Here is a 27,923-nt window from a genome sequence, read left to right as displayed (position 1 = left end):
CCCACTTTTCTTTATCACAAGTCTACACCTTTCACACCAAAGCAGTGATGTGTCAACAGCAGATAAAGGTGGAAACAGTGATGTGCAGTGGGAGTTTTACGTTTTACTTATATGTGTTCAAATGGTGTTAGTAAAGTACAGAAACGTTCATGACATGAACACAGAAACTGTACGGTACACTACTGTATTAAACTACAATTCAAACAAAACTAGTGTATTTTTCTATATTTTTCTATATCTGTATGCTTTCTGGGTTTCATTTTAGATGATCTCTTTTTAATCAATTCAGAGCGGGATTTGTTATAAATATGTTGTCCGCAGTCATGACTTTAGATGTTAAAATAAAATTATTTTATTGTCATAAAAAGGGTGGTAAATATATTACTTATATATTTTTTTTACTTATATTGAACTTTTCCCAGACTAATATTTATTTTCACTTAATTGTCTAGAACGATGCAACTCTTTAGTAAGATTATCTAAAACATATCTGTGATTCTCTGCATCTAAAATATATTTTTTTCTCTCTGTTTACCGAGCAGGCAGAATACCGGACGCATCGGCCTCTCATTGGCTGTGACCTTTAGAAACGCGGAAGTGACGTCAGAGTAACCACACAGGGACAGTTTCGGTATTTACAGAAGAGCCTGTCCCACATGCGGCCGACTGGGACTCCTCGGCGCCCTCCGAACCGCTCGTCCCGCAGAAAACACCGTAATGGCGCCCCTGTCGCGGTCCCTTTCGTCTCTGGCGAGACACACGGAGTGTCTGCGGAGAGTGGGTGTCTTCCGTAGCTTCCTACCCAACCACCCGTTCAGGTGTGGCTGGTGGAAGAGGAATTTCAAGGCAGTTTCCTGCGGAGGAGCCGGTGTCCAGCCGCTGCTACAGCAGCGCGGAGCCAAAAACTGCGCAGCATCTGTGAGCAGCAGCTCCTCGGATGGTCAGGACGCTACAGAGAGGCTGTGGTCTGTTTACAGTGAGACTAAAAGACAGACAGAGGGTATGCTGCTCTAACATTAATATCTTAAATGCAAAAATACTCTAGCTTTGTAACGCTGATCTAACCCTGGTGACAAATGCCTTACTATTATTATACAGCTTTGTTGTGAAAGTCTTTGTGAAGAGTAGTTACATTATATCTGCTGTTATGAAGGCAAATTATCACAAATATTAAGTGTTTGAGGCAATGGCAAAATTTTTTTATAGTTTTCTTTTATCCTCCATCTATTTTTTAGGATTTGTAGACACTTTTTAATTGAGTTAAAATTTACGTAACATAATTTATTGGCCAATATTTGAAAAATAAAACATATCAGCAAATAAAACTCAATGTAGTAATGGGTGCTGGATCATTTTTTGGTGTCACCTTGCACAAAGGGCTGTCATAAAATTCTTATATATTACTTATGATATTACAGTCAGCAGGCATAAATAAACTACGACACATTTCCTCCCATTCCAAAAAGAGGCATGTGGTCGTTTGGCAGCATTTTTGGACTTCAAACTAGAAAACAGATCATCCATTTTTACATCGTTAATGTCTGTTAAAGTGCCTTGTCGTTCAATTTATTGAAATTAAAGGATTTTCCTTTGACATTATTTCCTTTCTCTCTTAGTAATATCCACCAGCTCCGTTGATCCCGACACCATTTTTGCAAACAATGAGATGAGCCTACGAGACATCGAGATCTACGGCTTCGACTATGACTACACCCTGGCCTTCTACTCCAGCCACCTCCACACCCTCATCTTTGACATAGCGCGGGACATTCTCATCAACAACCACCGGGTGAGGCGCTTTATGGGGCTGACTGCAGAAAACAAAACTTTAAAGGAAATGTACAATAATGGGTTCTAATCGTTTGTATTATCATCGTTCCACCACAGCCTGGAAAAGGATTTGATTAGCAATATTAAGACTCTGGAAACATTCTTCCCTATTGCATTCTCTAGATGACAGATATTTGAATTTCCTTTTTTTCTTTTCAAAAGATAAATAAAAAATCATAAAGTATAAATATTAATTTAACAGGAACCCTGTATTGTGGGTTTTCTAAATTAATCTTGTTTTAAGGCTTAACCCAGGCTTCTCAATATCAGAAAAACATCTAATTGCCATTATTTTGCTAAATACAGTGACGTCTGTATTGATTAAGAATAACCCATGTTTTTCCAGCTCTTTTCTTTGTCGTCCATGCAAAATTTGCAACATAGTATGTAATCAAATATTGCATCCAAGACGTTTTTTGTGATTGTGATACTGACACTGTGCTAATCACATTTAAAGTATTGTGCAACTCTAGATTAGACCGGGCTGTTACCTCATCTGTTACCTGCATTAGCGTTGTGTTAACTACTGTTGTCACCTTGAATTTTGTGTGATTATTAGTATCCAGAGGAATTGCGGAAGTATGAATATATTCCAGATTTTGCAGTAAGAGGGCTTCACTACGATGTCCAGAAGGTGAGAGGAAGTTCTCCTCTGTAAAACCGTAAGGATCGGCTAAGGATGGACTTGCCGTGTTAAAATCATCGATCTGGTTTGCAACAGGCTCTCCTGATGAAGATAGATGCCTTTCATTACATCCAGTTGGGAACTGTTTACAGGTATTTTCCTTCAGTGCAGAGGGAAATCTTAACATTTATTTGCTTAATGGTTTTAGGATAGGACGTTTTTCTCATGTCACAAAGAGTCAAGGGTTAAGATTTTTAGTATATGCGTGTCTGTATAGGAAATAAAAAATCTAAACTATTACCAAAATTTTTTTTTTCAGCAAAAGTTGTTGAATATAAGGCTGAAACGACTAATCAGATTAACTGTGATGAATCGATGATGAAATAATTGTCGACTAATTTAGCAATCCGATTACGCTGGACTCAAAAAAAAAAAAAAAATAGCCATTTGCTGAAAACACAACATTCTCAGAGCCATTAATTAAGCCCAAACTCAACAAAATTATATATGTTTTGCATTTAAGGTAAAATAAAACCTGTCTAAGCTAAAACTCCTCTAGTAATTTTAACTTCATCCAGTTCAACATCCATACATCCATTATCTTGCATGTTTCTCCCTAGTGGGGTCATGAGGCGTCTTGGTTCATATCTCTGATTAAACATTATGTAAAAAAAATAAATAAATAAAAAAAATCCTAACAATACAATTATTAATATGTTCATCAACAGATTAGCCATACACTGTATTAATCTTCTATCAAGCAGAAAGAGCTGAGCTTTTCACAAGTTGATGTTAGAAGCAATTTTTAGCCGCAGACGAATCCTTTGCTGCAAATGATCAAGCGTACACTGAAAGAATGACACGGTGTCGCATTTTAGGTAATAAAATGTTAATATTATAATTTAAAAAAAGAGTTGAATTATTTGTTTATTTGCATATTTTATTGAATTTGAGATGTTATATAGAAAGGCCAAAGTAGCTAAATGAAAAATCTAAAGAATTTGCCTGTTTCTTTATCTGATTAATCATCAAAATAATTGATAAAATGACAGATTACTAAATTAAATTTTTTTTTTTTTTTTTGCAGAGGTCTTCATCCAATGCCTGACGAGGAAGTCATTGCCATGTATGAAGGCTCCCATGTTCCTCTTGAGATTATGAGTGACTTTTATGGCAAGGTGAGGCTCATTTGCATACTTTCTAGCTCTCAGCTTAGCTGCCAAAGCCTCAAATGCACACAGTGATGACGAACGAATGCCTGTCCTGTCCTGCAGAGTACACACGGCCACACCATGAAGCAGTTCATGGACATATTCTCGCTGCCGGAGATGACACTCCTCTCTTGTGTCAACGACTTCTTCATGAGGCACAACATCGATTACGAGCCCGTCCATCTCTACAAAGACGTAAAGGTAAACGCGCCTCGTCTTTGTTGCATCGTTCTTCCTATCCGTGGTTGCATCTGCTGGTGTCTGCCCGCAGTTAAAATCCTACCTTGCAGTGTATTTCAAAACAATATGAACATTTCTGTGTTGTTTTTTTTTTACATTGCAATTGTGTATATTAGTGAAGTGAGATTAAAATGATTATGAACGTGGTTTCGTAATCATTTCATGGTTATGTGCAGGGGTTGTGCACATGTTTATTCAGCCTTTATGAGGAAATTCTTTGAAGGACCATCTTTCTCCATCAGTTCCGGCTGCAAACGATGAGGGTTGTGCCTCCAGCTGCTTTGCACGTATTTCTTTGTTTCGTCTTTGCAGGATAGCTAAATTCACTCAGATCGGATGGATGGTATCTGTGAAACTAGATTTTAAAGTCTTGTCACCAACTCTGATTTTGATCTCTGAAGTGTTCGTTGTGCTGTTTGTTTGGGGTTGTTGCCCGGCTTGAAGGTGAAAATCTTCAAGCCGGCTGCCTCTGACAGGCTTTCTTCCATCTTCTCTGAACTTATCTTTTCATCAAAGAAGGGAAAATCCGTCCGTCCATCCATCCATTTTCTGTACACCCTTGTCCCTGAGTGGGAAAATCTGATTGAATAATGCTGCCACTACCGTTTTCCTGTGGCGAGGTTGTGTTCGCTCAGTGTCAGTTTTCCACCACAGATGGTGTTTGCATGTTGGTCAGTATTGGCTTACTGTCACACTCTTACACATTTCTTTGACATTTATAAACATTATATGCTTTATCACACCATACTCTTGTGTTTGTCACAAATTCACAAAATGATTCTAAAACGCATTCAGGTTTGTGATTGTAGCAAAAAATATTTCTAAAGCTTTAGGGGTATAAATAGCTATCCCGGACTAATAGTGCTTGAGTGTTGCTGTGTTTACACGTTGCAGCTCTCTGCGACACTCCAGTCGTCCTGTGCCATCTTAATTTTAGCACGACTAAAAAGCAGCGTCTAATTTTAGACGAGCAATTTTGCCACCGGCCACATGGCTCTGCTACTTCACAGGAGGAACGGTGAGAAATCAGCGCCGTGTTTTCCCTCTGAGGCCTGCTGTCGTGCCGCTCCTGTCTGTTCTCAGTGACGCTAAAGCATTTTTTTGACAGATAGCTGTCATTAAAAGCTCCACACACACACTCACACGCACATGCTGCGTTTGAAGAATCCCTCTCATCTTTTCAAGGACGCCCTCCTTAATCTCTTCCTTCCCTCCCGCTTTATGATTCAGTTTTGACCTTTTGCGTTTTTGAAACTTTTTGCTCTTTTAAATTTTTTATTGCGTCAGCTAGTCTTTGAATTTGATGGAGGTTTTTAGGCTTCCCCACAAGTGTACGTGTGGCTTTTATGGAGTCGTCGGTTCAAAAGTTTTCTCGCTGTGACAACAGAGCTCCGAAACTCCGGCTTTCTTCCTGTGTCATTCGTATTCAAGAACGATTCTTCTTGTGCTTCAAGCCAACTGTTTATTTACAGAGCAAAGTTGCTGTCAGAGCTGAATGCTAATTGTGTGTCGCTGACTTTCTGGCTGAGTGCTGTTTGCTCTTCTTCCTCGCAGGAAGCCATCAGAGATGTCCATGTCAAGGGCATCATGTATCGAGCTGTGGAGGCGGATATCGGTAACGTTCTTTAACACGTTTCCTTTTGTTTGAGAAAATGATACTGCCTTATCTCAGAAGGCGCAAACGCATCGTTTCAGCATTGAGAGGTCACGCTTTTTAAATAGAAAGCACAATAGATTAGTACTATTGACCCTCTTTTTTTCTGTTTTTTTGTTTTTTTTTTCTAGGAAAATACATTTGGTACGGTGAGCAAAGCCATGCTGTGTTGAAGAAGCTGTCGGCGCACGGAAAGAAGATGTTTCTCATCACCAACAGCCCTTTTGATTTTGTGTGAGTAAGATTAAGCCATGTTTGTTCACAGCGAGTGATGTTTTGCAGTGTTCGTACATTGCTTCCAAAGCTGCCCTGTTTTGGTGTGTTTTTGTATTTTATTGGGATTTTTTGACTGGCGCTCAACTATGAAGTAGAATTGAATTAAAATCTGAAAAACTGTAACGTTCACTTATAATCACCAGATCCAATCCTCAATCTGATATTCATGGAAAAAACAAATTCAGCTAAATCAGTCACCTTCAAAAGTGACGTATTTAATCAATATATGTTCATAATTTTATCCCAGCATAAAGGAGTTTGTTAGCAAGCAGTAATGAACAAATGACATCACAAAGAAGGAAAAACCATCTGGAATAAGGACGTTTAAAGCTCAGTTAGGCCAATTTTTTTTAGCATCTCACCGAACATTTTTCATTCCGCCATGCAGAAACGAAAAGAGAACAGCACAACCGCGAGCCTTCCGATAAATGCCATTTCATTGATCAGACAGGCCAGGCGAGGAGAGCATTAATCAGAGAAGCAGCCAAGAGGGCCATGTTAACTCTGGAGGAGCTGCAGAGATCAAGAGCTCATGTCAGAGAATCTGTGAAGAGGACAAATACTAGGTTTTTTTTCCCCCCTCGAAAATCTGGTATTTAAGGTGTGGCAATAGGAAAGCCATAAAAATTCCCATGAGCACCAGGTTACTAACCAGCCATGTAAAGGACGCAAACGTGGAAAAATGCGCTCTGGTCAGGTGAGACCAAAATTTAGTTTAGTTTTTTTTTTTTTTTTTGCTTACATGCGAAACATAGAAAGCCAACACATCACATTACCCTTAGGAAAAACGTCATCTCAATGCTGAGACATGGGGGATGACATCATCACAGAGCTGCTGCTCTTCAGCAGGTAGAGGGAAGCTCAGAGTTGACAGATGAATGGATCTAAATACACGTCAGTCTAGGAAGGAAAACTTGAACCAACAGCGCTCCAGACTCAAAAGGTCCAACGGGTTTGAATACTTTTTAGAGGCACTGTGTGCAGCGGGCCTCACACATCAGAGCGCCAACATTTACTATTCCGTACACTTTCGCATCGACCATGAAGTCCTTTGAAGTCAAAGCTGTTTGCACAAATTGAGCAGTTGGGAATTTGAGCTTCAAAAGATTATCTAAAGCCCAAAAGCAATGAAGCGATGTCCTTGTTTTAATATTAAGTCATCAAAGCAACAAGGAGGGAGACGAGTACACACACGGAAATTAGTTAATTCTTAAATATTTACTAATGGAGTGTTTTAAATTGCTATGTAAATACAGGTTTTGATGGATGACGTTCAGAGCGCACGGCAAACACGTTTTCCACCGGGCGGTAGGGTCGGCGGTTCGCTCCGACTTACGTCTCCAGGTGTCTTTGGAAAACGAGCTCAATCTGTAATTTGCCTCCGTCGCGTCAACAATGTGGAAATTAGTTTGAAAAGCAGGGCACGTAAGTAAGAGGGAAAAGCTGCTGCAGAGATGAGCGAAATGGGACTGCAAAGTGGCCAATTAGGACAAGAAAACACACCAGAAAAGTGCAATGTAACTACAGTCATTTCTGTAAATGTATGTAGTTTGTGTCTGACTGCTGCATGTTCTCCAGGATTTGTACAAACAGACGAAAATGCTCACACCGAGCCACAGAGAAGCGGCGTAGATGTCCGGTTGCTGATGTGCCACAGGGTAGAAAAAGCTATCGATCAGGGAGGAAATATTGTCGCCCCTCTATGCTCTGCTTTAAAGCTGGGCTGGCCCTAAATATTGATGTTTAAATTGATAAAAATGTGCTCTTGTAAAAGCTGCGACACAGAGGTTCTGCCTTAGAAAATACTAAGCTCTTCGTTCTCACGCCGCTGAATAAAATCTATGTTTTGTCTTTGACGTTCTGCCACAGCCACGCCAACTGTTTATGAAGGACTTTAGGAACAGCATATACTTTACTAATACTCTACCGTATGGAAATAAGGTCAAAGACCATCAGTGATATCTACCAGCAGCACATAAAGTTGTTTTGGTTTATCCAGCGATGACTGAAATATTCCCAAATCTGAAGGCTTAAAGCTTCAGTCTTCAAGTCTGTTTTAACATTATTTTCTTGTCTTTAGCTGTAGATACCTCTCATTGTATGTATAACAGAAACTGCATGTCTGGCATTGTGAACGCAGCCTGTAAGGTGAGTGGCAGCAGTGTTTGTGACGAGAAGCCAGCAGGAAGTGAAGGTCAGTTTTAGCCAGCAGCAAACTTCCTTCACAGAATAAATTTGTTCTCCTCCCTTCTGGTTTGAGGTAAAGACTGAATAGGGCAAAGTTAAACAGATATGGTGTCTTTTTGTTGTCAGGTGTAATAAATTAACTGAATCACTTAAACCCTCCTAGATTTACAGAGTAACACTGAATACTGTTATCTGATTTTACCGATTTCAAATAGATTTTTTTTTGGTTCCCCTTTTTGTAGCTTAACTTGGTATTATTTTCTGGCAATATTTTTGTTAATTTGTCCTACGTTGTTGTTTATTTTCTTTTACTGACATATTTTTTTCACTTCATGCCTCTTTATAGCAGATCCAGTTTGAAGTTGGGATCTCTATGTGCCTCAGTTATCTTATGTTTTGACTGTCTCTGCATAATACCTTCATGTCTCAGTCCATAGCTTTCAAAGAGATAAACTCAAACAGTCTTCTCTGTTTTTTCAGCCTTTCTTCTTCATGGTACCTTAAAATTACCCAACATAAAGGCACCAATAGAGAAGTAATAACAGTGTTGCAAAGGACGGCAGTGAACAAAACGTTGCTCCGGCACATCTAAGCAGCTATTTCCCGGTGTTTTGTTTTCATAGGTCGACGCGCACCGTGATCCGTGTGTCTTTTAAAAAACTGTTACAGTTGCAGCATTACCAGCACTGTGACCATGTGCTGCTTCCTCCGCCTCGCATCTTGAGGCATCTATTGACTCTGACCCCAAGTGATCCTTGTTCTCATCAGGGACCGTGGAATGAGCTTCATTGTGGGAAAAGACTGGAGAGACTTGTTTGACGTCGTTATCGTCCAGGCCGACAAACCGAGTTTCTTCAACGACAGGAGAAAGTAAGTGTTTTCTCTGAGTGGCTTCTGCCGCGTTCTCATAGATATGATTGGTCTGCTTGCTGTTGTTTAGACTATTGACAATTTGCACTTTTTCCACAGACCCTTCAGGCGAGTGACAGACAAAGGTGTGTTACTGTGGGACAGGATTCACAGGCTGGAGAAAGGGGAGATCTACAAGCAGGTACTGCGTCGGAAAATTCACATTTTATACAGTCTAAAAAAATTATTTTGCTAACTGAGTGTTTAGTCAAATATGAATTGATTCATAATTTAACACTTTGTCAATAGATGAGTTCAACTGTTAAAATGAAGACTGTGTTGAAAATAACTCTTATCCTGGATTACTGTAAACTTATGTAGTTTTTAGTTTAATTTTGCATTAAAATGTCTAATCTGATGAAACCTCGTCTTTAAACTCTTGGGAATGAGCAATAAAATAATAAAAGTTAAATCTGGGATAATTTCCATCATTCAGAGAAGTTTGATTGAATATTTAATGAATTATGAGCTGAATTATCTTAATATAACATAAATACACCAAACTGTCTGTTTCCTCTGTTAGCAGTTCTTTGCTCATTGTATGAATGTTGAACTGAGCTCATGCTTACTATTTATTTGTTCTTCTCCACTTCCATTTTTTTTTATTTGTTACATGAACTATTCATATTTATTATTGAGTGAATGAAATAAACAATAAAATGTAAACATGGAAATGGAAATGCTAACAATTTGGCAACTCGAAGGCAAATGTTTTCTTCTGTGAAAATAATCACTCTCTGCCCACTGACGTTTGTATAAAGTACATCATAACATATTTCTATTCTATATTTGATATAGTGGAAGAGGTTCAGTGAAATCTGATGAGCTCGTTCTTTGGTTCTCACAGATCTCTGACCCAGTGTCTCGTTAAAACCGTCCAAATTCACTCCCAAAAGCCTTTGGCTCAGAGAAACAATCCAGCAGTTTTCTGTGTGAATTTCCTGCTGTGTCAATATTCATTGATATAACAGTTTCATTGTTTTATTTGATTTTTTTTTCTTTCTGCTCTGCAGGGAAACCTCTACGAGTTCCTCAGACTCACTGGCTGGAGGGGATCCAAAGTACTTTACTTTGGAGATCACATTTACAGTGACTTGGCAGTAAGCAGCATCCACACATATTTACTAATGGCTAATTTTATCTAGAAACACTGTTGCTGTTTGGGATTTGAGCAGAAAGAGGAGTCTTGTTTTACCACAGAGAAGTGTGTAATCCTCTAAGCTAAAAAGACAGATCCTGGCCGTCTAATCTTCCCAGTCGTCTACGGCCCATATTCCAGTCAATTTTCCACAGTTCACAATAACACCCCTGCGGGAGTCTCGGCTTATCAGATGAGGTTCAGGAACGTTGCCGACACAAATGCAGGAGCAATCGGCTCGTTATCAGTGAAGACCAAAGAGGTTTATGAGGAGCAGTACAAGTTAACGTCGAATCTCAGCCTCAGACCTGTTTAACCACAAGCTGGTAATTAGCTAACTACATGCACATGTTTGTGGTGTGCTGTTGTACACCACACCCAAAACACAATATAAACTTTAACATCATCACCTGTTCAGGTACTTGGCTTGTGATCAGGGGTTTCAGGTCATCGGAGCGATGGAAGTTCAGTCAGTAGACGTTTGAATGGGTGAATGACTTTACTGTGCAACTATTACAATAAATAAATTACGTAATCGCATGATAGATTTAAAGAAACTCAATAATTTTCATTTGCTCGATTTATTGTCTTCAGTCTGGTGTTCTGGTCTCAAAAATAACAGAAAGAAAGAAATTATCTTTCTTTCTTTTTAAAGATCATTTTGTTTATAGAGACTTCATAATTTATTTTATTTGTTGTTTCTGTGGTTTTCTTTATTTATTCTAAATGTCTTCCAGTTCCAGTGTTTAAAACGCTCATTAGAATTAAAATTTATTGATCTTTGAGAACGTGTTCTTGCATTCTTATGCGATTACTATTATTATTATTATTATATTACTTGAAACGGCTCTCAAAACAACAATATTATCACTTATTGCAATAACGTCTGGGACAATTTATCATCCTGCAAAATTTGTTATTGCGACAGGCTTACAACTACGGGCCGTTTGCTGTTTTCAAGACGTTTGATTTGGTTTGATGTCGGATGAAATTCCAGAAGGAATACCAAAAAACAAGAAAACCGCTGGTCCACACCGTGTTTTGGCATCCCACATTACCCCTGGACTCTGATCGTGTTGGCAAAAAGAATGTTTCTGTGATAACATCACAGTAACAGATCACAGCGTATAAGATGGAAAATAAAATAGTAAAGCAAGAACACAAAAAAAGCTTCAGTTCATCTGGGCGATTTTTTTTCTTGCAGGTTAGGTATTTTTGATGAATAAAAGAGATAAAAAATAATAATCAGAATGCTGAAATCTTTTGCAGAGCTGGGCCCTCTCAGAGTGCGTACACAGCTTATTTTCGAGCCTAAAAGAGATAGAGTGCCTAGGTGGTTACTGATTTTCTGCAGAAGAAGATGATAAGACTTGTCTGGGTCTTCCAAGCATATTTGCAGCCCCTGGGAAAGAAAACAATGTGGACTCACTGCTGCAGCAGGTTAGGGAGTTTAATTTTTGTATAGATATGAAACAAAGCTATTGTTTTGTTTGAGCTGAACATCGGGGCTTTGTAATGCTTTTCTCAAAAAAAACCCCGACATGACTGTGTTGTAGTTAATGACACATTTTTTCCAGATGATAAGAAAAATTGGAATCATTTATCTTGTGGAAAAAGTAACAAAAACAAAACAGCACGACTTTTGCTCGTAAGGCAACACGTTTTTCATCATCTCAAAACCTTTTCCCTCGTGTTGTTGGCCGTCGTGTTTTCCTCAAAGGATCCTGAAGTGAAACACAGAAACGTTCCAACTTGCATTCGTGTTAAAACATCTTTTTTCAGCAGTATTCAGGGTTCAGATGATTACAGTATGCATCGTTCACGTAAACGTGCGAAATAAAAAATGTCACGTTCCCATTTGCAAAGATAACCGCGTCCACTCATGTCTGCCAAAATGTTTAACTGCGTGTGTGGAAAATAAATATTAATTATGAATAGAACTCCATAGAAAAGTATCTGGCTTAATAAAGGTTTTATTATTATTTTATTACTAAAAGTGCAAAGCTTTACTAACACTGGTCCTTATTCATTCTGCTCAAACCGATGCGCAAACTGAGACTCCAGCTCAACGTTTGAAATGGATTAATGGTCACTAAAATGCATTATCTCCTGTTTATTTTATCTGCGCAAATTGTTAAATGTCAGAGCGCCAGTATCACTCCACTTTATTCAATTCTTATCTCTAAAAGTGGCTCGTTTGTTACTGCCAGGCCAACTTCTGCCAATATATTATTTGGAATCGCAGAGTTTAAGTGCTTCGGAGATGTGTTTATAAATATGCATGATCAGCTGTGAAGAGTGATACTGAAACAAACGATTTACATCACTGGCATGAAGCCTGCTCAGTGGCCAGCAGCCACGAGTCAATTATGTTGTCGAGCTTGTTTAGAGCAATAGAAGTTGACATTTGTGGTTTATACTGACCACAGCTTACTGTCAGACCCCCCTGGATGGAGAGAAGGAGATAATGGCTGTAAACAGGCACAGTGGAGGAATGTCTTCAGGTTACGGCAGAGTTGATTCAATTACACATTTATGCTCTCCAACTCCATCTTGGGTATTTTTGAGTCACTCATCAGATCCCATACCAGCTGAAAATTGTCTATTGACATTTCTTTTAATGTTTACCTAAGCATAATGTCGCCACTTTACTGTTTTAACTACCGTATTTTCCGGACTATAGCGCGCACCTCACTATAAGCCACATCTACAAAGTTTAAAAAAGAAAAAAAAAAAAGGGAAACGTACATATATAAGCTGCACCGGGCGATAAGCCGCTGGTATCTCCGCCGCTCTCGGTTTTTTACCACGTCCTTAATAAATCTGCTATTGACCATGGATTCACGCCGAGTTTAGCGGCTGTCGATCTGTTCTACCAGATCTTTAGCCCTCAACTTAAAAGCTGCATCATATGAACTTCTTCCTGTTGTTTCCATGATGAGCGAGTATGAGTTTGAAAACATTTCCTGCTGCTAGCATGTGCTTGTTATAAATAAAAATCAGCACTTTCTTCTTTTGATTTCCAATTTTGACTTCCAATGATTCACTTCCTGCTAAAGCGCCCCCTGGTGGTTGAAGAAAAATCCACAGAAAAGCCACACCGGGCTTCAAGCCACATGGTTCAAAGCGTGGGCGAAACGTAGTGGTTTATAGTTTATAGTCCGAAAAATACGGTAATTTCTTGCAGTTAATTGGCGCAGCTCACATGCTTTTGACTCAACTTTGATTTTCTTCAGGATTTAACTCTGAAACACGGCTGGAGGACAGGCGCCATCATCCCTGAGCTGCGGAAGGAGATAAAGATCATGAACACGCCGCAGTACGTCCATATGATGACCTGGTTACAGGCTCTGACCGTACTGATCGAACAGATGCAGGTCAGACCACCATCGCAAACATTCCATTTAATCTTCTTATGTCACTCCGTCTTTACTTCTTTAATTTTAACGTGCACGGGGTTTTCGTCTGAACAGGCACATCGGGATCCAGCGACCCAAGCTGTCGTCGAGGAGTGGATCAAAGAAAGAGAAGCCATGAAGTAATCTAAGATGGATTTGATCTGAAAGGATTTAGCTATAGTCATCATTAACTCTGCTCCGGTAGAAGTGCCCATGTCTTGATTGTGTTTGTTTTTTCGTGGCAGGCCGCAGACGAAGGACATCTTCAACGCTCAGTTCGGCAGCCTCTTCCGCACCTACCACAATCCCACCTACTTCTCACGCCGACTCTCCCGCTTCGCCGACATCTACATGGCCTCTATCAGCTGCATGCTCAACTATGACCTCCAGCACACCTTTTTTCCGCGACGCACTCCTCTGCAGCACGAGGCGCCCTTTTGGCCAGAGCAAGATTCTTCTGGGTTTGGGGTCTCGTCTTCTTCTTTTTCTCCTCCTCCTCCTCTAGCAGAGTCTGATCACACAGGGAAGTTTAAGAGTTAAAGACTGAACAGTCAGTCTCTTAACTTATTGCTTTAAAAAGTGTATTTTAGTAGTAGTTTGTATTTTAAATGGACATATATCTTTTTTTTTTCTGTTTTTACCTCAACTGTGTTCAAACTTGTAGATCATGAGTTATCTTAATTTCCATGTCTAAAGTATCAGGCAAAATAATGCAAAAGAAACAAAGCTTTTTATTAGCAAGCTTTGCAGTGATTGTGCAAGTCACTTTTACACGTATAATCATTCCGTGTATTTGGTATCAAATCAACTTTTTAAAGCTTTATATCGTGTTATTCCCTCATCAAAAACAAAGTTGGAGGGTTGCTTTGACTCTTTCATGCATGTTTGGGAAATCTTTTAGTCTCCTGTGGCAGCCATTGTGCTACTCCCCCCCCACACATCTCCTCCAGACTAGCGGCTGCAGCAACTGGCAAACACCTGGCGGAACCGCTCATCTGCTGAGCTCATCAGACGAACTGCTTCTCAGTGAAACGCTCAGAACGATGTCGAAGGCTTAATGGAGGAAGGTTTTTGTGATGTCATGCTGAGGGTGGAGTGTTGGAAAGAGCAAGAGCTTCTTAAAGAGACAGAGGCCCAATTCTAAAAATTATTATAAGTCATATTTGATAAATACAGAATTCTAATAACAGGTGAAGGTAACATGGCTACTTGGTTGAGCTATAAAATTCCCCTATGAGCCTGGAGAATACATAATACTGTCATTCATTTCGTCCTTTGAGATTAAAAATTTTTCCCTAATCCTGGGAAGAAATTGTGGGACAGTTTTGTTGGGTGAGGAGAAAATTTTCTTCTTCATCTATGTTTGCCAAGTTTTGCTCTCTCCATTGTTTTTCTGTGTTGCTCATGATCAGCCACACTTCCATCCGCCATCTGGGTGCAGATGATGTGTGGAAGCAGGACTTTTTCAGAATATGTTATTTTAAATCAACTTATGATGGAAAATGAGTCATTATTTAAGCTTCACGTTTTCAAGATTTTTTTTTCTTTTTTGTTTTTTGCTCTGAAATATATGCCCTTTAAAGTGTAACAGAAGTTCAAACTGTGGTTTGTGGTTTCTTTAAACATATTTATTTCAGTCCTTTCAGATAATTGTCTTCACACTGGATGTATTACTTTTTAAGCCAAATGCATGTGTGTGTGTGTGTGTGTGTGCGTGTGTGTGTAACTGAGAGTGTGTTAGTATTTAATAGAATAGATGGATTTTATCTATCTTGAGCAATAGGGGGCAGTAACACATCGGGCTTAACATGCATTTGTGGTTTTGCCTTGTTGTCTCTTACCTTCCCTGGTGAAATGGGAGTTTTTACGTTGACATTTTATTCTCCATTGCCTTAATCTGTTGTTCACATTACTGCAGGACGTGTCGCTTTTATATTAGGATGATATTATGCAGTATTTTTGTTCATTTGATTTTGTGCACATTGACGAATTAGGATCTTTTTTTATTACTGGTTTTGCCATTTTACACCAAATTCAGCCTGTACGTTTCATTTTAGACGATTGGTAAATGATTATTGTGGATGCTGCTGTTTCATAAAAGAATTTTTTAAAAAAACAATCTGAGGTTATGAGGATTTTACAAGCATAGGAAAAGTAAATCCTGACATAAAATCATGTCAAGCACTGATACATCATGTAAAAGGGATTCATGAAATAAACTTTTGGTGGCGATAACCTTTATCGCCATGAAATCACGTAGTTTGTTGTGATTTGTTTGTAATTTTATGTGTCATTTTAGCATTACAATCCTTCCTCTCCAATGTTGGAGGGTTTTTTCTTTAAGTGTTTTAGTAATTACATTCAGCTTTGACTGTATTTGTTTGGCTCCGCTCAAATATTTATATACTTTATATATTTGCTTATTTCTTCCTACAAATTAGAAGCTTTGAAGTTTTCAGGAAAAAAAAGTGTTGAGGTCTGATTGCTGTTTATCACACTGAACTTCCCAATTACAATTACAGCCCTGGGTTAAGGAGGTTTAATCCATGCAAATCGTGTTAAGAGTCAATTTCCCATATTGCTTTTTTTTTTTTTTGCTTTCTCAATTAGACAGGTGCACAATCTGAGATATCAGATGAGACCAACAGGCAGCAGTAATCACAAACGATAAAACCTGCAGGATCACTTCAGAGCCTCACAGGATCATTCGACCAGCATGGACGGGAACAGCAGCCCCCCCACAGCCACGGTGACCGACGCTCCCGTCGTTTTCCCCAGGGTGGGCTACAGCATTCTCTCCTTCCTGATGTTCATCAACACGGTGTTTTCGGTTTTTAACAACGGACTGGTGATAGCTGTGATGCTGAGGAATGCTTCTCTCCTGCAGCCCATGAACGTCTTGATCCTCAGCCTGGCGGTGTCCGACCTCATGATCGCCCTGTGCGGCTCGCTGGTCGCCACCGTCACAAACTACCAGGGCTCCTACTTTATCGGCCACGCCGCCTGCGTTTTCCAGGGATTTTCTGTGAATTACTTCGGTAAGGATGGGAATCTCAATGGGAAAAGAAAAAAGAAACATCTAAAATATCTGTGTGTAGATTTAGGGTGGGAGGTGGGGCGGGGGGCATCTGGGTAAACCTCCAGTTTATCACTTATTCAGTTCTTAGTGAATTGCAAAATGAATCATCCTCCCTCCCCCAACAGTTACATCTTGACATGCTACAACAATTAAACATCAATGTATTGCATGGATTTGCTGAAGATGAATTTTACTCCTGGCATTAGCTTAGAAACCCTTCCATTGTTGTTGTTTTGCATCCATGTTTCTCTCAATTTCGATCCTGAAATTTAGATTTTTTTTTTTTAATTTAGATTTTTATTTTTTTAGGCCTGGTGTCTCTCTGCACTCTGACCCTTCTCGCCTTCGAGCGCTACAACGTGGTGTGCCGCCCGAAAGCTGCTTTTAGGCTGAGCATGCGGCGAAGCCTGCAGGGCCTGCTGTTCTTCTGGGTCTTCTGCTTGTTCTGGGCTGTCGCCCCGTTACTCGGCTGGAGCTCCTACGGTCCCGAAGGCGTCCAGACGTCCTGCTCTCTGGCGTGGGAGGAGAGGTCGTGGAGCAACTACAGCTACCTCATTCTGTACACGCTCCTCTGTTTCATCGCACCCGTCGCCATCATCATCTACTGCTACTTCCACGTGCTGAAATCCCTGAGAAAGGTGGACTTTTGTAGATTTCACACCACTTGGAATGCACTTTTAAAATCACTCGTCTAAATTAAGACTTTAGGTGTTAAACGGAGGCTCAAATGTCCTTTTTTTCCCCCCACCAGCTGAACAGGAGCCTGGAGCTCCAAGGCGGCCATTCCAGGAAGAGTGAGAACGATCACGCCGTCACCATGGTCCTGGCGATGATAACGGCCTTCTTCGTTTGCTGGCTGCCCTACACGGCCTTGTCAGTGGTGGTGGTGGTGGATCCGGAGCTGCGCATCCCTCCTCTCATTGCCACTCTGCCCATGTACTTTGCAAAAACCAGCCCGGTGTACAACCCCATCATCTACTTCTTTTCCAACAAACAGGTAAACGGGCACAGTGTGCATCTGAGACGAGGGAGGGGGGTGAAAGAAGTTTTTTTTTTTTTAATTGTCTACACATTTTCCTGACAGCACATCTCTCTCTCTCTCTCTCTCTCTCTCTCTCTCTTTATGTGTGTGTGTTTACATCCAACAGTTCCGTGAGTGTGCTCTGGAGGTGTTGTCGTGCGGGCGTCATGTTCCCAGAGGGCCCAGCGGCGTCAGCAGTATCCCTCTGAGCTCCTTGAACAGGGGGAGCTGTCTGTCTTCCAGGAGCAGGAGCGCCAGCACGCGCAGCAAGGTGTTGCCTCTGTGACTTCTCCGCAGCCAAAACAAACAAGGTGCCATTGTTGACAGCGATTGTTGGCGCCTTGTCAAGGACACGGAGTGGAGAACGAAGTGGAGAACGGAGTGGTGGGGGGGAGAATGAAGAGGGGAGGGTGAAATTTACAGGGAAACTTTCCAAAATGTGCAGCTGCAGCTCACTGAATAAAAGTGTTTTCCAAAAACTTTGTTTATTTTGGGAATTCAGTCTGGAAATGAAACTCATGCATGATTTTGAGGTTTATTTCTGGTCATGTTAAGGAATGTGGTTCAGAGCTACAGTATGTAACTTTTTACAAAAATATGTTGTTGTTTTTTTACACATATGTTCAAACTGTCACCATGTCGTAACAGTGCAATATGAGAGATAATCTGTGAAAAGATTGAGATTCTCCAACTCCAGGCTGAGCACCGCTCCCAGTCAAAAACAACCAATCAGAGCCAAGGGAGAGAAATGACTTACTGTTCCAGGAAACTTGTTTATCTGCCATCATCGGTGACCATGCTAATTAGACTGAGCATTAGCAGCAAGCTCTGTTCTGGTGGGACAGCTGTGACTTAGCAGAGAGCAAGGAGGAGGGTCTTAGCATGATTGACAGCGCTAAAACCCTCCTCCTGGGTCTGATTGGTTGTTTATGAATCAGTAGTGTATTTGTCCACATGGCAGCAGGACCGTAAGGAGAAGACATAGGAGCTCAATTTTTTTCACACAGTATTTATCAGCTCTAAAATGGTTGAAAACTCAAAATTCAGTGTCTCAGAAAATGAACATGAAAGGCTATTCAGAGCAGAAATGTGTTCAGTACTGTTTATGCATTCAGTACTTGGTTGGTGGAAACTGCTGACTTTACAGATGTTTCACGGCTTACGAGTTCAGAAAGCCACAAAACATCATTGCCAACAAGCCGTCTGTCCACAAAGTGCTGTGTCCAAGCAAATTAACGAAAGTTTGAATGGAAGGAAAGAAAGGTGTGCCGTAGAAAGCCGGTTTCAGAGCCATCCCACCCACATGCGGGATGCATCTGATGCATTCATGTCATCGCATTCCTGAACCTGAGCAGCAGTGGATTAAGTGGAGAGAAAAAAGGTCCCGTTTCAGATGAAAGTTTTTTTGTTTTGTTTTTTTTCCATTTGGACATTAAGGTTCTACAGCAGGTGAGGATTGGAGGAACCACGTCATCTGCTGATGTTGGTCCGAGGTTCTTGGAGCACTTCAAGCCTCCCTCTCTCAGCTGCTGATTTCGTTCTCCAGGAGGACTCAGCACCTGCTTTAATGACAGAGGTATCACTGGGTTTGACTGGTCAGCAAACGCATCTGACTTAAACCTCAGCGATCAATGCAAACCAGATAAATGCCACCGCAGCAGAACTGATCCCCACCCCACCCCCAATCGGCCTCAAATGCCACAAGGAATGGACGCAGCAATTCATGCAAAAAAAAAAAAAAGAGCAGTCAAGAAGTATTAATGGTGCAGTACAGTATTTTTTTTTTGTTATTCAAAATTTATTTCTTTGGCCTTACTAATTCAAATGTCTTAGAAACCCAGCCAGCATGCCTAGGTGAGACCCATGTTGGGGAAAGGAGGGCTGATATATGGGTCCCATATGGGTTTGTCCGCGGGTTCCACGATGGCCCCACATGGGCCCTAAATGGACAAACCCATGTGGGCCACCACCATATAGGGCCCATGTGGGCTGTTGCCCTACATGGGCAAACCCATGTGCGACCATCGTGGAACCCGCGGACAAACCCATATGGTCTGCCCTCCTTTTCCCCACATGGGGCCCACCTAGACATGCTGGCAGGGAAATGACTTCTATGTTTTAATCAGCTGTAAGGCACAAACCTAAACAAAAGTAATTGATTGAAATGTGCCCCTCTGTATGTAACCACTTTTAATGATCAGTTTCACTTTTAAAGATATTGATTATGCACATGTTTATCAAGGTTGTACCTGGAAACTGCTTTGCTTCATTTTTATTTATTTATTTTTTTACTCTATTTGTAGAAATACTCTTCCTTTGCCAGTTACATGAATCACATTACGCCACCGGATGCTCTTGTTCTTCTTTGTCTATTTAATTCAACGACGGTGAGACTTCTCAGTGAAGACAATTTAATTTCTCTGATCTGTTTCAGATTTGTTTGGACACACGCTGCGTTGAAAGGAGACACAAAAATGCTGAATCGAAAAGAGCCGTTTGGTGGTGTGAGCAGTCGCTGTCTGTAATTTTCCATTTGTATGCATATTTAATGAGAGCAGACAAAGCAATCACAGCCAGACAGCGCAGACAAACGGGAATGAACCGAAACCTCCTTTGTTCCTAAAATGCAACGTACCTGGTTTCATTCCGTGTGTGAGGATGTCTCCTTTAACAAAATAAAAATAAAAAATTCACACATCTTTAGATTGTCCTGCATGTAGCTCTATCCCATAAACACACAAAGCCTCTCTTGATGATCTCAGAGCTATTAATCTAAGAATATATATATATATATATAAACTAATAAAACAAAATGGATTAAAGTCAGCAGAAATCAGCCTTGCCCTCTGATCAATACTTACAGAAAGGTCCAGCACTGTGAGCCAAACAGCAGCAGCACAAAAACTTGCAGCCCTGCGTGTCGCTATAATTTCAATCGTATGCAGCCGGTGTGCAGGGAAAAAAAAAAAAAAAAAAAAAGCTATTCACCTTTTCACTGCAGATCATGTGAACAGAACTCAGACTTAATCAAGTCCAACACACGCCTCGCTTTGTCCAGGCGTCAGCAGTGTGAAGCGGTGAAGTGACAGAGACATCGTCTGTCGTGTTTCCGAGTCCGTCCTCCTATTTAATCAGTTTAATCAAATTTGTTGTGTTTTTAAACAAGGAGGAAGTCAGATTTCATTTGAAAGCCCAAAAATATCCAATTGTCTCAGACGTGGAATGACGAAGCTGTCCACAAATTGCGAAGATTAAACCATCACCGAATAAGAAAGGAAAAAGTAGATCCTCGAGAAGTCTTAAGATAAGTCCTCTTTTATGGCATAATCCTAATCCAGGAATGCTTGGAAATCTCAATCTCTAATAGCTTTATGATAATTTCTCCTTCACTCTGTAATGATGATCAAGGCTAACAGTCCGTAACTTCTTAACTCGTGTTTCAGTGACAAACTTTTCCAAGGGATCAAATAAGTCCAACAGAGGTTCATTTCTCTTAAACACTCTTGATAAAGACAAAGACGCAACATGAGTAAGGTAGATATATATTTTCATAAATGATTAGCTTTTTTCTTTGCTATTAGAGTGATATTTAGACATTTTAAAACAGCTGGAGCTGTGATGAAAGAGGCTGGATAAACACAATAAGCAGGACTGTGGTTAAAAATAAAAATACAAATCTCTGAAGCAAAACGGCATCCTGTTGTAACCGAGTCCCCTCAACAATCGTGAGATGCTATCTACATGCAAAATCGATTCGGTGGGTAACCATGGTAACCTTTCAGAAGTGGCATCATTCATCTTTCCAAATAGGACATTTTTAAACAACATGATCCGGCGACCTCCGTTAGAAGACTCAACACGGATCATTACCGGGCTTCTCAACAGAATAACGATCCAAAACACGTGGCCAGAGCAACGCAGGCCCACTTCACCACACACAGGATCAGCTTAGCCTCTCAGAACTGAGAAACGCGGCAGCAATTGTGGAAGGTGCTGCTTTTCGTTGAGTTGGTGTAAGGAGATTTAGGTCAAACAGACTGACTATAACCTCTTTCAGTGTGAGAGAATTAGCTGCACCGGATCTTCAGATCTCCAGTTACTTGAAGTGACTCTTTATTGGGAAGTGTTGGTTTAACGTTGTCAGTGTTGCTCCCCCTCTTCCACTTCCTGCAGAAAGAGTTGGACTGAATTCATAATGAAGCTGCATCTTTTGATTCTCCACATATCATGTTTCGGTTTATGCTGTCGTGATGTTTCGGCGAGACGGAAACAAAATGAAAGGCAATTTATTTCCCAAGAGTTTTCGTTTTTGTCCGCGGGTTCGTCAGAGATTTCTCCCCGGCGTAACGTTCCGGATGGTCCGGACTGCATCTTATTGTGATAATCTAATCCCAGATTTATCACGGCCCATAAGCTTCCACATTTTGAAGCAAAGAGCATTTCACACTGCATCTCCAAACAGGATTACAAAATATGCAACCATAATCCGGCAGCATTGCTCCCACTCTTAACTCATCCATCTGGCATCGCCAGTGTCAGGCGTTCAACCTTCATTAAATTCTGAATCAAATTAAACGGGCAGCCGATCATGTGCTCGTCACAGTGCTTCAGCAACTTGCAAAGGTTCTTACGCCCCTACAACTTTTGGTAACACTTTATTTGACGGGGTGTGCATAAGACTGACATGGCGGTGTCATAAAAAAGACACAACACCCGTTATCATGAAGGAGTCTTCATGAAATGTTTACGACTGCTGTCATGAAGTGTCAGTTGTAAATAATGACACTTTCAATGCAAAGTTGTACTAAAGCTTGCGTTAAAAGTGTCAACTTTGCACTGAAAGTTTCATTATTTATCGAATGGCACTTCATGACTACAGTCAGACATTCACGAAGACTCCTTCATGTTCATACCAGGTGTTACGTCATGTTTATGGCAGTATTATGTCGGTATTATGCACATCCCTTCAAATAAAGTGTTACCAAATGTTGTCGCATAACTTCCTCAAACTTTAACTTGGGCTGCTTTATTTGGATTGTATGAAATAGACTAAAACAAAAATAAAATCGCATTTGTTTCTATTTTAGTAACATTGACTATCGATGTTAATAAAGCATTAACATTGCTTTATGAATGTTAATAAAGCAATGTTATGGTAATACCTTGTATTATGGTGCTATAAGCCGTTGTTTTTAATTTTTCCACATGTAAAAAGCATGGTGGGCAGATGTTTTCAGTTCTCTTTACTCTGACAATCAAAAATTAAATCCAGCCACGACCAGTTGCTATTGGACGTCACTCTGCTGCTAAATAGAGTTGAACTGTATGTAATTTTAGCTCAATATAAATCCAACTGTTCTCTGAAGTCCTCAGTGGTTTGTTAGAGAACATTAAAGAACAAACATCATGATAAATATTAGTTGAAATGTCCACAAATTGGGCCTTAACAGAATGTGGGAGGCAGAGACAATGGAGATTTCTGGGTGACATGCCAAATGTTTGGTTTCAGGAATCTAATACTGATAATCACCCTGAATGCCTCCTGGAGAAGCACGGTGGTGGCAGCATGATGTGGTGGGGAAGCTGTTATTTTCAGCGGGGACAGAGAAGCTGGCCAAAGTGGATGGGAAGGCGGATGGAGCCAAATAGGGCAGCCCTGGAAGAAACCTTGCCAGAAGTTGAAAAAGACTTGAGAGCAGGTTTACTTTCCAACTGGGCAACAACAAAGAACCAGGACTACAATAAAGTTATTTGGATCTAAGCAGAGCTGTTAGAATGAATCGTTGGTACTACAAATCACAGAAACTCTCCAGCTAACATCACTGAACTTCAGGTCCTCAGTAACGAAGAACAATAGTTGGTCTTTACATGATAGAGAAATAAAGCTAAAGTTTTGTAATTACAGCAAGAAATGTGTCTATATGGCAATAACTCACGTAGGCTGTATGAGAATGCGTGACATATGCGTCCCACCTCAACATTACTTTGTGTTGTTCTGTCACACTCCGTCCCACGCAAGTTCACCTGAGCTTGTGATTGTAATGTGGTAAACTTCAAGGGCTGTGAACCCTCCTCATGCAAGGCCATGTATCCGGCTGATTGATTTTATGAAGTCATATATGTCAGGGATGGGACAATAGTGATATAACTGCTTTTCAATTAGCAGCCCGTCTCTTATTGCCCCCCGGTTGTCTCAGCTGTGAATACACTGCAGAGTTGTTAATGAATGTGAACAGCAAGGACTCCCAGGTGACCCGCTGGTGCTGCGGAGTGATAATGAAAAGGGCGGGCACCTTGGAGGAACTCGTCCACGCCGCTGCTTCCCCCCCCCTCGCAATTATTCATTCGTCGGAGGTGGTGTGAAGAGCGCTCGATGTTTGCTCAGTCAGCCAGCTGAGCATGTTGATTCTCTGAACTCGGAGATGAGAGGGGCGCCCACGTCTACAGGGGGCTCTGGGAACATCACCGTTTGGGGGGCCTACGTTGACTTCGCCCTCGTGGTGACAAACAGTTTTGTTCTGCTAATCACCTCCGCTGTGGGAACGGCGGCGAACCTCTTCGTGATCCTGGCGGTGTGTCGCCAGAAGTCGCTGCAAACGTCTGTCAATGCGCCGGTGGTGAACCTCGCCGTCGTGGACTTTCTGCGCTGCACCGTCGACTGCCCGGTTCTGCTGCATGTCATCGTGACCCTGCACCGCGGAGGGCATGTGGACCGTCTGATCTGCGACACGCAAACGGCCTCCTTCTCCTTCAGCTGCTGCATCCAGCTGTCGACGCTGGGCTGCATAAGCGCGGAGAGGTACCAGGCGATTGCGAATCCCTTCAAAACAACTCAGAGAAAACGACGGATGATGGCACTGATTCCTCTTACGTGGCTCCTGGGTGTTTCACTGGCTGCCGTTTGTCAGGTGTTCTTGAAAGACTCACCTGTGTACGTAAGATGTAAAGAGGGCCAAAGAGGAGCGTCCTCGACCTACGACACCGTTGGTCTCTACGTGCTGCTCCCTCTCTGGGTGTCCTGTTTCGGGTTGATCACTGGCTTCTACGCTCGCATTTTTGCTCTACTGAGATCACACAATCGCAAGATATTTGACGAAGGCACTTCTGTTCCTTCAAAAGACTCAAAAGAAGACAAGCACACCCCTGCAGTGCAAAATGGGCAAGACAAATGTGAGAACAAGCAGATCCTGAGTACAAGTGTTGTTGAATCAAGTAGAATTGGTAAAAATTCCCTCCTGACCCCGGAGGTCGCCCCACAGAGCGCCTCCATTAGTCCTGAGAGAAAACCTGGGTTTAAAATTGCAGTAGAGATGAGTCACTTGGAGAAGGAGCAACTCCACCCTCTTGCAGCGCCGGACGCACTGCAGACTGTGGAGAAAACGTTAAAAACGGAGCAAAGCAGAGCTGACAAAACAGAAGCAACAGCCTCAAATCAGGATAGGTCTGCTGACAGAGAGACGCAGGAGAAGTCAAAAAGCCTTAACCGAGAAAATCAGACCGGAGAAAGCCCGAAACCTGAAAGTTCAGTCAAAGAGAACAGCCTCCTTATTGTACCATCTACTCAATTAGAGCTCCCTAAATCTACCTCTGTCTTATTGACTGGCCCAAAACAAGAAAACAGCACCGGAGGAGAAACACAGGCAGCGCCTACGCTAGATCAAGAGCCTCCCCTGCCTCCTGTCCAAAGTAATGGAGCCGTAAACCAGGAGGCCCAGTTGGAGGGGGCTGTCTGCGTCATGCCTTCGAAGGCCAGCAAGGAGAGAGCGAGGAAAAGGAAGGAAACTAAAATGGCCAAACGCGCCGGGTATATCATCATAACCTTCCTTTTGTTCTGGCTGCCGCTGATCACAACCATCTTGGTGAATTTTCTTGTCCACAGAAACAGAGAAATGCAGGTGAGTCCGTGTGTGAGCTTCTTACAGGACGTTCAGAAGACATTACCGTGCAAAATATGAGAGCGAAAGGCACGTTTGGATCCTTCCATCAGAAGGAATATATGTATGCTCGAAATCCAGCAGAGCTCTCACACAAATTGTGTATCTGTTTGCTTTTTTCTTTTTTCCTTCCTCCAGACGCCAGTCATTCAAGACATGGAGATCCTGTCGGTGTCTGTCTCCTGCATCACGTCCCTGAGCGACCCGATAATATACGCTGCAGTGAACCCGCAGTTTCGCTCAGAGTTTTACAAGCTAAGAAGCTGGGTTAAATCCAGATTCTGTAGGAAGTGAGAACATCTCTGACTTTTACACTCTGATAAAACTGGATGCACACATTTGGATTTATGGCCCCTTTAAAAGTGTGATTTAGTTCACATATGGTCAATTTACAGCGACAAACACCAAAGTGTTTGACGAGGACGTTGGCTGATTGGCTAAACTGTGGAGTGAAAGACGACTTAGATCATAAATGTGATTTATTTGCTAATTTTGGGATGAAAATACAAACATGTGGACTATAATTACTGTTCAGGAGATTATAAATTGTATTTGTAAATTGGATTGGATTTAGGGGTACTGCATTAAAAGGAGGCAAAATAAAAATTCACAACAGTTTTTATCCATCTTCTAAGAATTACTGCTTATGTTTCTTCACTTTACAAATAAACAACTCTGCGTTGGCTTGTCACAGAAAATCTAAATAAGACACATTGAAGTTTTACAGTTTCCAACTAGAGATACATCAGTAAATGAGCCTGAGATCAGAGTCGTCAAATTTGTCCTTTCTGATAGAATTCATGGTTTTTTTCAGTAAGTGGTTAAACATAAAATAGATCTTATTTTGTCATATTCAATAATTGCACCGAAACTAATCATAATTTTCTGTAAGCACATCAGGAACCATTTTGAGTTTCATTAAAACCTGATGATGATGATGATACACATTTGTCAAAAAAATCTCGTCATTCCTACGTTTACTCTTGAAAACGGAACCTTCAAAACAGTTTTCTTTTTTTTTACTTACATGTTTTATATTCTCTAGAAAACAAAATCTGTCAAATGAAAGAGCAGAAGGTCAGACCTTAAAGGTCGGTATCGGTGAGCAGAAACGTCCAGTTGTAACATGACAAAATATGAAGGAGTTAGCAGTGGAGAAACGGTTTTTTTAAAGGCACAGTGTTACACATCTGATGTAACTGATTAAAAAATAAAAACTAGTCTAAGTCCCTTTTGTAAGGGGATTTATTATTATTATTATTATTATTATTATTATTTTACACTGAGGTTATAGGAGGTCTTTTGTTTTGCACGCCGCTGTGCTTTCTCCCATATTCCACCTGCTGGCTTCTCAGCGCTTGCTAAACACTGCAGAGTGGAGGCGTCGCGTGCTGTGAGGAGCTGCTTAGACTGACATTCAGCTCAGCAGGGCGGCGCCACAGAGCTCCGCGTCAAACGATCGCTGAGGTCAGCTCATGTGTCTCCAGAGACCCCGCTGCCAGGACCCACCGCTGGGCCAGCAGGTCCTCACATGTAGCAGCTCCTCCTCATGATCCACTCTTTGTAAAACACACACACACACACACGCGCGCGCGCACGCACACACACCTGGAGTAAACAGGGAGAATGTTAAATTATATTATAGTTTTTAGCCCTCTCGTGCAAAATGGATGTTAAAATAGGAATTTCACAAATTATTGTGAAGGACAGATAAAATCAGACATAAATATTTGTGTTAAACAACATTAGCAAAAATATTCCAGGATCCTTCAATGTAATGAAATGAAATGAAATGTTAGCTTAATATTTATCTATGTAACGTGTTAATGTACTGAATTGCTTAAATGTATATTTTTTCACAGTTTTTATTTGAATTGCTCCAGTCCCTCCTGCAGCTAAATAAATAAATAAATAAATAAATAAAAGATGCAGCTTCTTTAGTAATTCAAGCCCCTTTCTTCAAATCTAACAATTCTCATTTATGTCCAGACACTTTGGTTTTTGTTTCATCAACTCTCCTGATATGTCTGCAAAAACTAAGGTCTGACAGCATTTGATAACTAATCTGAATTTAAATTTCTTTGTTAAAAGACAATGGGGAACAACTCTCTAAAAACTCTCATTCTCATTATTCTGGCATCATTTTGGACCTAAAACAGGAACATTTGTGTTTCATTGGAGTCAATGAGAAAAAACATTATGTGTCTTTTTAAACTGTGTAAATATTTCGTTTGTTACATCAACACCCTGATGCACACAGAAAAAAAGACCTGCTCTAGTGACCACCATTATTAGGGGTTAGGAAGAGTTAAAAAAAAAAGACACAGGTCATTTTATAGATGCTTCAGCAGAGCTGCACTGTTTATTCTATCCACTGCACCAAATGCACAATGTGTGATAAATTTGTCCCTTTTCGTTACC

The 27,923-nt window shown here is 41.0% G+C and overlaps 3 protein-coding genes across 4 annotated transcripts; all 3 read left to right on the top strand.

The window, feature by feature from the left end:
• The first annotated feature begins 601 nt into the window (after positions 1–601).
• On the top strand, positions 602–15,707 carry nt5dc3 (5'-nucleotidase domain containing 3). The gene is made up of 14 exons (XM_007541824.2): positions 602–1,000; positions 1,617–1,789; positions 2,390–2,464; positions 2,552–2,607; positions 3,543–3,633; positions 3,730–3,867; positions 5,461–5,521; positions 5,692–5,794; positions 8,792–8,893; positions 8,993–9,074; positions 9,946–10,032; positions 13,307–13,447; positions 13,544–13,608; positions 13,714–15,707. The coding sequence occupies exons 1-14, from the start codon at positions 718–720 to the stop codon at positions 14,006–14,008; spliced, it is 1,752 nt and encodes a 583-aa protein (XP_007541886.1). The 5' UTR covers positions 602–717; the 3' UTR covers positions 14,009–15,707.
• Positions 15,708–15,822: 115 nt separating this feature from the next.
• LOC103130431 (pinopsin-like) lies at positions 15,823–18,042 on the top strand. 2 transcript variants are annotated; one of them, XM_007541823.2, is made up of 5 exons: positions 15,823–16,247; positions 16,356–16,506; positions 16,857–17,185; positions 17,299–17,544; positions 17,696–18,042. In XM_007541823.2, the coding sequence occupies exons 1-5, from the start codon at positions 16,185–16,187 to the stop codon at positions 17,852–17,854; spliced, it is 948 nt and encodes a 315-aa protein (XP_007541885.1). In that variant the 5' UTR covers positions 15,823–16,184; the 3' UTR covers positions 17,855–18,042. The 2 variants fall into 2 exon arrangements, with proteins under 2 accessions (XP_007541885.1, XP_007541884.1); XM_007541822.2 differs by having other exon boundaries at positions 15,823–16,506.
• A 4,319-nt stretch (positions 18,043–22,361) lies between these two features.
• LOC103130429 (dopamine D2-like receptor) lies at positions 22,362–26,750 on the top strand. Its single transcript, XM_007541819.2, has 2 exons — positions 22,362–25,463; positions 25,641–26,750. The coding sequence occupies exons 1-2, from the start codon at positions 23,991–23,993 to the stop codon at positions 25,794–25,796; spliced, it is 1,629 nt and encodes a 542-aa protein (XP_007541881.1). The 5' UTR covers positions 22,362–23,990; the 3' UTR covers positions 25,797–26,750.
• The last annotated feature ends 1,173 nt before the right edge of the window (positions 26,751–27,923 follow it).

The sequence above is a fragment of the Poecilia formosa genome, unplaced genomic scaffold (assembly GCF_000485575.1).
Source record: "Poecilia formosa unplaced genomic scaffold, Poecilia_formosa-5.1.2 Scaffold635, whole genome shotgun sequence".
NCBI classification, from domain to species: Eukaryota; Metazoa; Chordata; class Actinopteri; order Cyprinodontiformes; family Poeciliidae; genus Poecilia; species Poecilia formosa.
Note: the sequence above shows the minus strand (reverse complement) of the source record. Positions and strands in the feature narration are given on the sequence as shown.

What these genes read in the sequence shown, in the direction of transcription:
- nt5dc3 (XM_007541824.2), top strand. Translation starts at nt 718, where the DNA reads ATGGCGCCCCTGTCGCGGTCCCTTTCGTCTCTGGCGAGACACACGGAG. An exon ending in AACAGCCCTTTTGATTTTGT is followed by an intron (nt 5,795 to 8,791) that starts GTGAGTAAGATT and finishes TGTTCTCATCAG; the next exon opens with GGACCGTGGAATGAGCTTCA. An exon ending in ACATTTACAGTGACTTGGCA is followed by an intron (nt 10,033 to 13,306) that starts GTAAGCAGCATC and finishes GATTTTCTTCAG; the next exon opens with GATTTAACTCTGAAACACGG.
- LOC103130431 (XM_007541822.2), top strand. Translation starts at nt 16,185, where the DNA reads ATGGACGGGAACAGCAGCCCCCCCACAGCCACGGTGACCGACGCTCCC. An exon ending in ATTTTCTGTGAATTACTTCG is followed by an intron (nt 16,507 to 16,856) that starts GTAAGGATGGGA and finishes TTATTTTTTTAG; the next exon opens with GCCTGGTGTCTCTCTGCACT. An exon ending in TGCTGAAATCCCTGAGAAAG is followed by an intron (nt 17,186 to 17,298) that starts GTGGACTTTTGT and finishes TCCCCCCACCAG; the next exon opens with CTGAACAGGAGCCTGGAGCT.
- LOC103130429 (XM_007541819.2), top strand. Translation starts at nt 23,991, where the DNA reads ATGAGAGGGGCGCCCACGTCTACAGGGGGCTCTGGGAACATCACCGTT. An exon ending in ACAGAAACAGAGAAATGCAG is followed by an intron (nt 25,464 to 25,640) that starts GTGAGTCCGTGT and finishes TCCTTCCTCCAG; the next exon opens with ACGCCAGTCATTCAAGACAT.